Consider the following 14,815-nt stretch of genomic DNA (forward strand, 5'->3'; position numbering starts at 1 on the left):
GTGGTATGAATTATTTATAGCAGAATTAAACTACAAGCAAGACTCTCAAGAATGTTATGTTTTTAAAGAGAAGGCTGCACTTAACATATTTCATTATGACCTATAAAACACATACCATGAAGCATGTAAGACATTTACATCAATGATAAATGCTGCATACATAAGCAATGGTATGCAAAAAATAAAAATATTACAGGCTTTAAATGGAATGCTATCTCTTCTATTTTTACTGCCAAACTTTTCTGTAAAAGTTGATGTGGGTAAATGAAAGGTTAATGGTAGGGGCCACGATATACCGCAGTCCTGAGTTTGAATTATCACAGTCTGCTATCTATCTAATGGAAATAATTAGGGGTGCTTATTACTGGAAAAACAAAAATGAATGTTTGATACACTGCTCACTGCTCATAACCGGTCAAAAGAATCATGCTTCAAAACCTGAACCTTGTAAAGTTATAAGTATTTATCAATGCTTACTAAAAAAAAACTGCTTCAGTTAGTAGCATTGATTTGATCTATTACACCCCTGAGACTCCACAAAAGTAGCACAAGAGTAGAAATGGAAACAAATAGACTGAAGACAAGAGGATTAAATCACCCAAGTACATCCGTTTTTTTTCCTTTTGTTTTGGCTGGAGCTCCAGTCCATCTATTAAGAGGCTCTTTTATGAATCCTCTTAAAGCTCTCAGGTGGTTACTCACTGGAGTAAAATAGTGCCCAAAAAGGGAATTATCCATCAAAGTGACAAAAAATAATTTAGTCCTTTTTGTGATTATCACATATTGGCATTTTATATATTAAAACCATCTTTTATAAACTTAGATAAAAATCTAATAGAAAAATAGTGAGATACTGTTCCTGATTCAAGGTGAAAACATAGAAAACCTTACCAAAGGTTATTTTAAACTTTTATGGTCAGAATTACAGAATGCATCTCACACAAGTGCATCAAAAACAAGATTTTTTTTTGTTTTTTTTTAATAACTTCATAGTGCTTTGAAATCTTTTTCAACAGATTGCTGATAATTCTGCCGCTGCATATGTTTCATCTGCTTGGCTAACAGAGGAGTTGGTTAAAGCTTGGTTGATTATGTTACTGATCCTGTTGGTTGCCTCCCTGAATTTCTACAGAGAAGATTCATTCATTGAAAAATAACAGTCCAAACTCATTGTATCATGCTACACTTGAACAATCTTCCTTCTGACACAAACTGTGTGTGTAAGAGAGAAAAGTTGGTGCAGTCTTCCCTTGTTTCAGAGAAGATGAATAAAAATTCTTGTTCCATGGTTCGCTGCTCTTTACTGTCCTCTGCAATGGATTTAGTCATCAGAGATGGACCATTGTGCTCATTCCTCGCATATGCTCACAAACTGAGGGGCCTATTGTCACCCAAAAGGTGGGTGCATAAGAGAAAGAGGCAGAGTAGGCAGGATTGAAGTTGTACAGAGGAAAGGACAAAAAATGAAAAAAGAAATGGACAAACAGACAAAACAAGAAAGATTGGAAAACAGAGTCTGGCCAGAAGAAGAAGAAGGGAGAGTGTGTGGCCAGAGAATAGTGAGACAGAGCAGCAAGTGAGGAGCTGAATTCCAAACCAGCAGTTTCCAGACATGATACTGAATACACTTTGCATAAAGAGAGTCCAGAGAACAGACTCTCTGCTGACAGCTGTCTAGCTTTGTGAAAGGACTGGCTGTGCCGCGCAGTGCGAGCAGGACAGGACGCCGAGAGGAAGAGCCGGACAAATCCTGTGGGCAGAATCTAATAAGGCTCTTGACTACCTGATATTAGCTTTTGATGTGGTCGCATCATATTGACTATTCATACTGATGTCAGCTGATGTAAGCTGCTGAAAGATTTACACATGAAATTGGTCTTGATGTTACTTCTCAGCAAGCATGGAGGCCTGAGTCACTGCACTGTCATCAGAGCAGCGTAAGTCAGTGTAGCTTTTCTCCTCACCACACCGAATGACATCCCTCTTGCTTAAAGATGGCATCATTGTATTACTTAATGTGCTGGCATCTGTAGCTCCAGTTGTTATTCCCTTTATATGACTAAGTTAGTGCTCATGTAATTGAATTAGCAATGTTTCCAGAGCAATGGAGGACAATTTCAGCTAGGTAATTATTATCAGGGCTAATTTTCTGGTTGACAAGTTGTAAACGCAAGAGACCGAACACTAGTGCATAAAATCCATTATGCTAGAATAGAAAGAACCTTTGTTCATTTCATTCATTCCAGTAAGAAAATGCACAAGGATGTTGAAAAATAAAGGAAAGGACATTTTATATCTCTACAATATAGGAGCGACTGTTGCTAAGAAGAATATGCTGTGGGCAGTATTTTATGTGCCAGTACAATAGTACTGACTGTGATGCCTGAAATCAATTTTCATTTTCCCTCTGAACAGCAGCACAGAGTCACACTAGTCTTGAGCTTATTTAGCTAAGTGGCACCACGATGTTTCAATTGAAACTCAAGCTGTCATTTGCAAGTTTTTCAGGAAACAAACATGTTAATGTTGAAAGACTACTCCACTGTCAATTGACAGAAAGAGGAGCTTCTTAAGAGAACCGGAATATTTGCTAGAATTTTTGCTCGTTAAATGGAACCGGCTGGTTGGAAACTCAGGATCTGGATCTTTTTCTAGCAAATGAAAGTACTAAAACACTCATTTACATGGAAGTTGTTGAAGAAGACTCAAAGCTGTATTCGGTTTCAATGAAGACTGTGAAGGGAGAACAACTATTTGTTCAGAGTGCTACAAAGACAGCCACACTTTGGTGGATCTTGGTAATTTCATTGTGTGGCATTTTGAACTGGCAGCAGGTGATTAAATTATTTATCTTGCAGTCGTCGACTGGCTCAAAAGTCAGGAAGTAAAATGCACATTTTTGGGGGAAAACCATGGCAACAGTATGTGAATGCACACTGTAAAACAATGCGGTAAAGTAAATGGTTTCCCGTTTGAGCTAAATGAACCTAAGAACCAAGCTCTGAAATGGTTGCTACAAGAACAAACCCTTCTGAAAACAAATCAATTGGGTTATTTGATAAAAAATGTAAACAAGTTATATGAAATGTCTTTGTTCAGACCCAGATCACTTTATTGAAGTAGATAATACAAAAAGCAACGTATAGTGTACTTCCTAAAAAGAAAGCAGAATTTGATAGATTCAGAATGAGTAGGACAAAACTTTACAGAAAACTGATTTTGGAGGACATTGCATCTCTATAGTCCTTGAAGGTTACAATTTTATATATTTCTTAAATGCAGCAACTTCTGATAGATCCTATGTGAGAAGTTGGCAGTCAGATGTTGACCTAAGGCTCAGAGATGCATCACATCGGCTTGACTGTGATTCACTCATGGCACAACAATGAGAAAAAAAAAAAAACATGATACACCTTGATACACATGCTCACGGTCAGTAATAGCTGATTTCCTGAAGCTGAGCAGAGCTGAAGGAGTTGAAAAGGGGTCTAAAGGACAAAACTGAACAGATTCAGAAAATAATATGGTAGTCAGCTGAGTGAAAAACTAAGAAAACTGCACTTTGTAGAGGTTTTTCTATTTTCCTTGGCAATATGTCTAAATGTTTTATCAGTTGGGCATCCTGTACAGTTAAGTCTTAATTTTTCCCTTAAACAGCACAAGTCTGAAATATAAGCAAGCAGAAAAATATCCACAACAGTGAGGATGGAGGGGAGAAGTTGACAAGGAGAGGAAGGCTTTTCCAACTGTTTAGACATTGCAGAAACATAAGTACCAGATATTGACTCCAATCAAGGCCACATAGAGCAGAGGCTGAGTCAAGTTTCAAGGCCTGACGCTTCCAACTTCAACCTTGTCTGCCATTCAATGTGAGTACATCCTAAATTATCATGATTTTTTTTTTATCATGTTAAATACTACCCTCTGCTTAAAATTCTCAGTGTTCCTCTCTCTTGAAACTAGTCCATCAGACAGTCTTTTTTTCTTTCCAGCTGGACTGAACTCTTTCTACTCCAAGGACTTATTGATGCCATATGCTCTGGGGTAAATTTCAAAGGCATTCTGACAATGAAAATGTCCACAGACATCAACATAACATCTACTCTGTCTCTTCAGTTCTAATATCATTAACATTTTATACTTTCTTTTTGTCCATTACCAAGCGATGAGGATATTTATAGAAGAAATTATCATTGCTGGAGCTCAAACTTGATCTATTTGCTTGGTTGTGTGTTATCTAATGCTCACAATAATTGCAAGTAGATGTAGCATACCTCGATGCAAGTGAAAGCATTTGTGTTTATCATATTTTCATGCAGGTATTTTTTTTTTCATGCAGGTACAATTCTGATCAAAAGGATAGCTCTGCAGTCAATTAATTGATCGACTCCTAAAACACTGGGGAAGTCCAATGAACTAGCTTACACGATGTTCTGATAGAGCATTAATTATATGCTCCATAGCATACATTCATATACATATGTTAAAATAGTCCCAGAGTTACAAGTCAAGAAACCCTGGTCCAAAATCTGAGCACAGATAGCCCTATGGACAAGCCCAAGGTGTCTGCATATAGGTTTTATAACCAGCAGGATGTTTCTAGGAGCCAAGATGATATTTTCAAACCTAAGAAAACCCTATTAAATGTTAAGTTGTAGCATTTGGCTGTGGGGATGTTTTGCTGCCACTGTTTCCAGTACACTTCATAAAGTATATGTTGCAGGACCTAGTTACTAGAAAAAGAAAAGCCAGACCAATCTATATCTCACAGTGGTACCAAATATCCCACTGATGTCACTGACGTACACAAGAGTTGAAGCACGAACAGAAATATAAATGGCCGAATGAATAAATCAACACAATTAAAATACAGCAATTGATTTTAAAAAGAAAAATTTTATTTCAAGTTTTATGATTTCATTAAAAAATATATATTTTTCAAGCACATAATTTAAATTTTACTGTTTTCAAAACTATATATTTTTTAAATTTTCTTCTTACTTCTTGGTGCATTTGTTTCTCTTTAATGCACCAATAATTTATTCTTTTTTCCCTGACATCTTTTATTGTTCCATTTGTTCTTTTTACATTTGTCTGTCTCCTCTTTACCATATGCATTTCTGCCTCACTGTGCAAAAGATGAAGAACGGTGTCTTAAGGCTTCAAGTTCTGTCTATTGTTTCGTCAGCATCTCAACCACAACAAAGATGGCGACCTAAAATCTGTTTATCAGTAAGCTGAAGCTTAGGAACTTCATTATAAAATTATGCTGCTAGTCCTGACTATTATTTTTTGTGGATGCTCAGACAAAACTTGTGTTTCAGTCAGCAGCAATGATGAACACAGATGTCAACCCTAAGGTTTTTCATAGTTTTGATTTAGCAGCCAGTGAAGTAGCTTTCCGATTGCAGCATCCAGAGTTCTCCATAGGTGGACCAGATGTAGCAAGGTAAATTAACGCTGATGTTTGTATTGTACACTTATCAGGAGAGAGAAAACTGAATGTCTTACAACTCATTTGAATTCCGTTGCAATTGAAATTAACCTCTGGCAACTACTTGTGTTAAACTTTGTGTGCTGCCTCTTTCATTCTCTGAACCACAGTCCCTCATAAATCTATTTGATCAATTGATGATTCACCAGATATGGGCAAAGTAACAATACCAAAGGGGAAATTCGTTTAAATCTTTCATCTCAAGCAACAATTGGAATGAGGCAACCAAGTCTCTGTGCAATTAATCTGTCTTTTACATCAGAATAGAAGGGAAGGGAAGGAAAGAAAAGAAAAGGAAAAAAGACTTTAGGAGAGATGAATGCAAAAGAACCACTTAATTTCAGCAGTTGAACTTAGTCTTCCCCTTGACTCTACAGTTCACCTCCAATCAAATGCAAACCAGGGACTTTATGCACAGGTCATCCTTAATTTGCCCCAGGCAGTGGCAAATCCTATTCTTTTACGGGGAATGCATCTTGGTGGTGAAGGGGTGATTGGCTCAGTGGAATCCCTTCACTCATTCTTCAGCACCAGCCAAGCGCAGGATGCAACAGAGGAGGGAGAAGGATTATGAGTTTGGATGGGATGGAGCATCTTTAAAAAGCATCTGTGTCCCAGCAAGAGACCACAAAAGGCAGACTCTGCATGAATCCTTGTCTCTCTGTTGGGGGGCTTCCTTGCTTTCTTCGTGCTCTCTCGCTTCTTTTTCTAACAAAGCAGCCCCAGAACATCCCTTACGTGCCTTTCTGCCCAAAAGATTATTTCTTGCTTCTTATTTTGTCAAACTGATTTTCTCATTTTCCCCTTCCAGTCATCTTTACATCAACAAGCCTCTATCTACATTTTTAAACTTCTTCATTTTAGTCATGATACTTTCCGTCCCTCCTTTGTCTGACCTTAATCTTCTCTTCAATTTGCGAATTGGCAAATATAAAGGCAGGCTTAACAATTAAAAAAGTATTGATGATCACCTGAAAATTAAGTGATCACCATGTCAGTGATGGTAAGGTCAGAGTGGGCTGCACAATGCTCACCTTAGCAAGTGTGATTTAAGTAGCCTAAAAGACAAAATAGAGACGACAAAAGATACCAAATGAAAATATTTAGAGAGGACAGATGAATGTACATCATATCATACAACCTTTTCCATTCACACAAGGAGCCGAATGAAAATAAAATAGAATCTAAAGTTTAATGTAGGAAACCAATCTGGATTTAGGTGAAAGGTAGTACCTCAGACCTAAGAACTATTTTTACGTCACTAAGATTAGTACTTTACATAACCCTTCAGAATCTTGTTTTTTTTTGTGGGAACAGTCTTGTTTAGGCCATACAGTAGCATGCTTTACCCAACTTTGACTAGGCCGCTAGATAACGACTTAATTTCATTTTCTATGGTGAACTAGCTGCTGTCCTTTAAATTATCTTGTTACTTAAAATCTGTTGAAACCTAAAGTCACAAACTGATGGTCAAACAATCTTTAGGATTATCTGGTAGCATTGAAAATTTACAATTTCATTAATTCCCACAAGTTATCCAAGTCCTGAAGCAACAAGGCTGCCCCAGACCATCACAGTACCAACAATATGTCTGACTATTGGAGATAAAAAGCTAAAACACTTTTTCACAGCACTATAATTTCATAAAAGCATCTTAAAATACAGACTTAGACAAAAAAAAAATAATCTAGCACTTTCCCTCCCTTTGTGTCTCAACACAAGGCTGTGACAGCCACATGCAACAGCACTCTTGCATTTTGTGACGGTGTTGTGATGTGTGAAACTCTAACTAATTTCACTGTGACAACCTGAAGTTGTGGAAGCTGGCAGCACAGTGCAACTATCAACAAATGTTTGTCAAAAGCAGGTGGGGTTTCGTTTTGCCACGAGAGTGAAATGAGCAGAGACAGCAAGAACAAATTTACTGGAAAAACTGTGAGTCAGGCAACGGAGTCACAGAGAAGGAGAGAGTTACGACTCACCTGGATCAATGTCAAGTCTTCAAGGTTGAGCCTGAAGAGGTGATTTCTGTAGAAACAAGTAAGTAGATATAGGTGTTCATTCGTTACCAAAAGAAAATGTAATTTTCTTGATGGTGCAATCGTTGGTATGTCTTGTGGCAGCATTTTTCTGCAGTTAACCCGTTTCTTCCTCATCAGTAGCACGAAAGTGTTCTAGAGGTCTGATAACCTTTTATTTCTAACATATTAACATCAAATTATAAATGACAATATGAAAGCCCACCTCATTTATCTTCTAATTTAGTTAAGGGGTTTGACTGCAGAGAAATTTCACTGTAATGTCATATTTAAGTGGCTATATTTTGAGACATTCTGCAACAACTGCTGACTAAAATTCACAATTTGTTGAAAATAATACATGGTGAGGTTTTTATGGCTGTAAAAATTCCAAAAAACAAATGAGCAGTTTTCACCTTGTCTTTCTGGCAAGTGTTTAGTATGACTTTGTGTTTCTGGCTGTGGAACAATGGTTAAAGGCTGAAACAAAAATCGCGTGCCAAATCGTAGTTCTGCAAAAAGGATGGTAATGTGATCGCTAGGGACATATAATAGAACACAACTTTTTTTTTCTTATGTGTTTAAAAACACAGGAAAAAAAAGAGCTCATGTGTAATGGGAACGATCATTGCTTTTTGTAAATCAATTATCTATTTTCAGAGTTAGAATACACTTGCAAGCACATACACACAGCATACTTATAAAATACTTTTGCAAAGATCCATCAATCTCCTGAGGAGCAGCTATCAGAAAAGGTCTGCATGTGGCCGTGGCCCCCCGTTTTACTATATTGATATTTACATCGATCCCACTTTTTCCCATTATCTCCCATACTTTGAACCCAGCCTGCTGCCATTAATCTTGGCGCATTACCCGCTACAGTTAGACACTTAGCAGCTGTCGAGGTGACACAGAGAATTTCATCACATCTATTGTCTTTCACCTTTTCTTTTTTTTCCTTTGAGTACTGTGAGGATGTAGAAACAGAACAGGTGAATTTGTCAAAGGAAACAAGTGTGTTAAAACATGTTTGCAAAGAACCTTTTGAAAGCACTCAGTTACAGCTTTAAAGATTGAACTGCTCTATATTCAAATGCAACTGTCAAATCTCACTCTTACAACAAATGTAAATGCTGAAAAATATTACATCAAGTGATAGATGTATTGCAAAAGGCAAATGCAGATCACTTGGTTGATCCAAAACTTGAAGGAAAACCCCAAACCAACTTTTTACCCTCAGTTTAATAGATCATATTGAATGAATGTAGTATTACTCACTCAGTTTTACTGTCTATTTTCCTACAAAGGTAAACACATAATGGAAAATGTTGAGTCTCCATAACATAAGCAATAAGTGCATCCACACACACCACAGACACATCTGGCTAAGCTTCAAGAAGACAATGAAGTTCATCCTCCGAAGCAATTTTTCTTTGGCCTCTGAAGGGATGTATGCAGAAACTGATCATTACTCATGCAATGCTGCAGCATACACTGAGAAATGAAACTAGGCACAATCAAATAAAAGGCAAGAAAAGAAATATAGGAAGAGGGAGCCAAGTGGAAGCTAAAGAGAGAATTAAGAAAAACAATAATAAATGCCAGTTACCTGGCACCAACGATCAGTTCATTCTGGCCAGGGTCGAAGGTCAGCTGTGAATAATCCACTGTGCCCTCTGCTTTGAACCTGAAAATCCATGGCTCCATCTCTGCAAAAAATAAACACCAGAGGACACAAAAAACTTTGAGCCTATCAGAGCAGCTTTGCCTGCAGATGAAAGCACAAGCTCAGTTTAAAATGTTCACAACCTTCAAAGGTTTTGCCCTTAAGACCAAAAAGCTTGAATCTTCAGCTTTGTCTTTTTAACATTAATAACTCAAATTGAAAAAACATCAACTTTCCTAATGTACAAATAATAAGGTCTTCTTTGCTATTCAGTTTTAACAATTTAAAATTACTTAGTCATTTAGAATGACTACCGAACTCACATCCCTTCTTAAGAGACACATAGAAATCAGCTAGTGACATATTGTACAATTACCAGTTTGACTGACTTTGACCTATGACTTCTCAGGCCAAAGTGCGACTTGGTCAACCACGCTCTCTGAAGCTGTGAAGGTGAATGAAAGTCACCTCAAAGTAAGCTGATTTCAGTGTGGTGGGTGGTCATCATTTCTCTCCTTTTCCATTATATGTTGCTACAGAAAAGGCCCCCGTGTGCCATAGGATGTCAAGTTAAACCTGCCCTTAGGATGCTTTTACAAAGTGTAGGATGGCAAAGCTTCAGCAGATAACACGAAGGCTGAATGTACTACAGCTGAGTTACTGTGTTTTAATCTTTTAAGCTCTTAACCTCTGTTTAGGAAAGTGCTGGGTATGAAAATCTTGGCAACGTTTTAGAACTCTTAGATGTTATAGTCTAAATTTTCAAGAAAAACACAGGAACTAATGATTACATTTAGGATTGCTTTGTGCAAATAGTATATGTTTATGACCATTTGGAATACTTGAAGAAAATTAAAACTTTGCTCTGCTTCACCTACTAATACAATAATTAACAGCTATTAGCTTTTTACTTTGTATGAGGGGAACAGTGACAAATATTGCACCTCGATCCTACAGAAATCCAAATTTGGTTCACAAAAATCAGAGTTAGCTCTTTCTGTTGGACATCTGTGTACTCAAAGAGCTGCTATAATAGACTGAGCTAACCAGTAAAACAAACCTCATGTCATTTTCACAAAATAATACCTTGTATTGGCTACATTTTAAATCAGGATTAGCACAACTGTTGTATAACACAATATTGTCTGTCTAGGATGTGTCTTAATTTCAACTTTACCTACTTAAGCAGCAGTGTTGATGTGAGAGCACAGCCTACATATCTTGAGTTTTCTTCAGCTTAATTTACAACATTTAATTTTGAGCTTTAATCTGCAAGGAGGATGGGAATATAAATATATATCCACATTAATTACTCTTATCTCCCGATTGTATACAGTGATTAAAATCTTGATTCTATAAAAAAAACAGAATATCAACGGGTACCTGTGTTCGTTCTATGTTTATGTCCTATGTTTTGTTGAGAGGTTTCAATGAAATGTATACTTCATGGTGGATAAGATTAAACATTGGAGAACATTCAAACATAACATGAGATAGAGATGTCCCAGACAGACAGTGACACCTTATCCACAACATACTTTTTCTCTAACTCATTAATCCCTAACCAATCTAATTAAACAACAAGGAGGGCCTGTCTACCATCTGCTTACTTGACAGGTTTAGTCAGTGGTAGTCAAACAGTCATGATCAGTCGCTGTCACAATATCCACTCTCAGTACTACTTACACCTGGAATCTAATATAGGTAACTTACTCTGGATAAGAAGTAAGTTACCTAGAAACGTCAGGTAATGTTTTATTAGTCATTGTAATAAATTTAAAACCTCATATTGACATTTTCAAACTATGTGCAGACAATACTGTTCAGAGGCATCTTTCTTTTACATAATAGCTCTCATTCAGGGCCAGAACTGAGGGAGAGGACAGCTTGAACATCCTCCCTGAAGCACATTATCTGCTTCTTCAGGCACACCTGTCAGACAGTGTTTCAAACACTCTCTCCCTCGACTGCATTAAAAGCGAGCACTTCCAGTTTCAGTGACAAACCTGGGATTTCTGAGCAGTTCAAAATGAAGACAAGCAGCGGGGAAAAAAAAAGATTAAAAAAAAAAGAGAAAAGAGGATCCTGCAAAGAACATCTGCCGCCTCCAACTCACGTAACGGGACCGAACCCTGGCTCTCGTAACAAAACAATATAATCTGCGGAGACATGGCGCCATGTATGCAAAGGCACGTCCCCTTGCTATCTTTCAAGTCTCCAGTGAACAGTACAAAAACATGACAGAGAAGAAAGTGCTAAGTATCAACCTAATAAATTTTAATTAGCCACGGTGAAATAAATATAGGAGGTCACGATCATCCTTCTCCCTAAAGGTTCCTACTAAGAGACATTGCTCTTCTGATTTTATAGGGAGACACCAAGTTTTAGATGTGCAAATCCTTTTACTCTACTGGGCTTTTTTATTCCATAGGGGAGATCCTCAGCATACAAATATAGCTGTGACAACCCCCCAGAGGGGGAAACGGTACTTGACGAGCCCCAGCTTCTCCCCATAAATCTCCCAGACTCACTAGGGGGGAACTTGCTAGGTGCTGAAGTGTGTCTGCGTGTTTGTCTGTCTGACTCTGTGTTATCCTTTACACAAGTATTCTTACCAAATGAACTTTTTCAAATCTTGACACTTTGTAACATTACACTTCTACATATGTTGTAGTGAATCTATGATTAAAAAAAACAAACAACATGTCAGGTGTAAGAAAAAAAAAAATAAATAAACTATATAGCGTGCATTTGTATTCAGCTGCCCAAATCTTTTGACAGTAGCATTTCACAAATATGCCCTTTGTTGAAGAGTGACTTTGCAAGTTTGTATAACTATTGACTGAAATATGTGCCTATTATTTTCCTGCAAAATAGTTCAAATTCAGAAAGACTGGATGGAGAACATATGCAAACAGCAACTGTAAAGTTCAGTTTTTTTAATTGGATGAATATGTCAATTTTGATCCTTGACAGGGGCGTAAATGAAAGCGCTTTGAACTTATCCACCTCATTTTCAGTCATCATGTGTAGGGTCACTGTCTGTTGTCTGTCAAAAGGTCTTTTAGTGTTTCGAAGGCCCTAACAGATTTTCTTATAACATAGTCCTATCAAACAATAAAGACATTCTACATGTTTGTTGTAATTTTTTCCTTATAAAGTCTCAATTTTCTTACCACTCTTCCATATAGAAGTTATGGATTACAAGACTAATATTTTTTCTGCCAAATGTTTATGTCACCTTGGCAATTCACTCATTGTTAATATCCAGCCTGTCAGATTCAATTGTCATGCTTTTTTCTATGAGTGACGGAAAAACTTAAGTGACTTTTAAAGACGATTGGTTGCCCCAGATTTTATTTGGCGGTATTTTAGTAAAGTGGGCAGAGAGTAGATGAATCCCACACTTTCATCTTTTTAATTCTATATTAGAATTTTTTTTTCCCCCACTCACATAAAATTCCAATAAAATGCATCTACATTTGTGTTTATAATGTGACAAAATGCAAAATTCACATTATGATTATTTTTCTGATTTTCTGCATGTGACTAAAACACAAAGACAGCAAATCTGTTGTTAGTTTTCCAAAAAGAAATGTGGGGCCTGAAGATTGAAATTCACCACAACAACCTTCAAAGGATTTATGGCCTTTGTGACGAGGCCAAGGAAGCATTAATAAACATTCATAACCAGAACGGAGGGTCCCTCCCAAGGCTGCACAGCTGAGTATACAGAGCTTTCTATAGTCGCATTCAATGGGGTTAATCTGATTATACATGGTTCAACTGCTGGACTTCTGAAGTGTGGCAGAATTAGAAACATGTTTTTCCAAAACCATGTTTTAAGTAGTTTTAATTATTTCTCTTGGACAGAATTGATCAAACGTAATATTCCAATGGGAATGAAACTGTAGGGCAACTCTCCCAGACAGTGTGTTCACAGTAGGTCCCATCTCCCTTACCAAATTTCATTTTTACTTTGCATGTTACATGGATTCACATCATCTGCATGGCTAAATGCATGTGATAATGTAATCCCATCACATCCATGACAGCGAAGGAGCTCAATGAATCAAGGGACTGGCTGCTGAGGAGATGAAGGCGTGATCCCGTGCAGACGCATGAACACACATACACACGCATGCATACACACACTCGGATTAGGATGAATACTAACAGTGCAGCAAGGTTTCTGAGCCAACATGAAACCAGCAACCCCCATCCCCTCCCCCCTTTTCTTGGTCCCGGCTCATCCCTTAAGCCCTGTGTCTCCCACCTCCTCACAACAAAACCGCCCATCACTCACATACCATTTGTAATTCTTCACTCCGACACAGAACCTGAGACAAAGGCACAATGACAGGGTACATAAATATTTACAGCACACATCAAAAGACATGCCAGTCTTCAGTCTGGCAGCCTTCAAAGTTATGGCATCAATGGCAACATGTGGAACCAATTCTGAAACATGAATGTATTTCGATGCGTGGTGTTAATACCACGTGGCAGTTCAAAGCTATTTACTTTTTAATGTGGCCTGATGGTTATTTATATAAACTAATGTGAGGGAAAGAGTGGACAAAAAAAAAAACAAAAACAAAAACAAAAAAAACTTGTTTGGTTTGAATAAATCTAAAATAGTCTCACTTTAAATGTCATGCACACATCTGAACTCTTGTTAATAATATGTCAGGCATAGAAAAACAAAAACTTTTCACAGGTAGAAAATCACATCTCTGGAGAGTGGTTGGGCTTAAAGGCATCAAATGAATAAATCATGCAAAATTAACAGCAATGAAGTCACAAATAATATCTAAAGGCTTTTTAATGTGTGCTTAAGTTTAAAGGCTTAAAACAACAACTGAATTATTTTTGGCCTCTTGAAAAAGAGCCTTTTCACTCTTTTATGCAAAAATTGATTGATAGCCTGACTTTTTCCTTTACTCAGTTATTTAATATACTTTTTGAATAATTTAAATTCCAAACATAATATGAGAGAAAACCATTGGTAGAGTGACAAAGTCAATAATATACCTCACCAGTTTAACAACTCTTGTTTTATCTTTATGCTATGTCAGTTGTCAAATCATCAAGCTCTTCAGCACCTTCAGCATATTCGTCCCCCACTTCATCCTCAGGTCGGCCATGACTACGTTCAGTAAATCTTGTCATTACCTTCCTCTAGAAAATTCAGACACTTTAACTATTATCATCAACATTTGACATTTAATAATAATAATAATAATAATAATAATAATAATAAATGACATCAATTTTTGTCATTTATTGAACATCAGCTTTACAAAACAAAAATAAATAAAATGGAACAAAGAATCAACAAAAAAAAAAAAAAAATCAACAAAAAAAAAGTTGTTTTGTGACAGTGAAGGTGAAGCTCCAAAGAATATTTTTCACTGAAAAAACCCCGAACTGATTTTCAAGAAAAACTACAGTACAAGTCGGATACAAATGACACAGCTAGAGATTTGTGTTGTTTGCTCTCATGAAAAGAAAAACAATTGCAATTTCCACCCAATATAAAATCATAATAATATTAGACCGAATTGTTTATTGATGTTGTATTTTCAATAACATCAACATTTGTATTCAAACAAAAGAGCATTTCGTATAATTCAA

At 36.9% G+C, this 14,815-nt stretch overlaps 1 protein-coding gene across 3 annotated transcripts in view; it reads right to left on the bottom strand.

Moving 5' to 3' along the window:
* sema5a (sema domain, seven thrombospondin repeats (type 1 and type 1-like), transmembrane domain (TM) and short cytoplasmic domain, (semaphorin) 5A) overlaps positions 1-14,815 on the bottom strand; it is a 138,448-nt gene that overhangs the window by 80,038 nt on the left and 43,595 nt on the right. For all 3 annotated transcript variants that reach the window (XR_008606471.1, XM_055037520.1, XM_055037521.1), the window contains exons 3-4: positions 9,122-9,221; positions 7,477-7,522 (exon numbers count right to left, since the gene is read on the bottom strand). Coding sequence is in view for 2 of the 3 variants with exons in the window: in XM_055037520.1 (XP_054893495.1) it covers positions 7,477-7,522; positions 9,122-9,221 (146 nt within the window). In the remaining variant the exon portion in view is untranslated. The remainder of the gene's footprint in view (positions 1-7,476; positions 7,523-9,121; positions 9,222-14,815) is intronic.

The sequence above is a fragment of the Poeciliopsis prolifica genome, unplaced genomic scaffold (assembly GCF_027474105.1).
Source record: "Poeciliopsis prolifica strain line A6 unplaced genomic scaffold, Auburn_PproV2 SCAFFOLD012, whole genome shotgun sequence".
Lineage (NCBI taxonomy): Eukaryota > Metazoa > Chordata > Actinopteri > Cyprinodontiformes > Poeciliidae > Poeciliopsis > Poeciliopsis prolifica.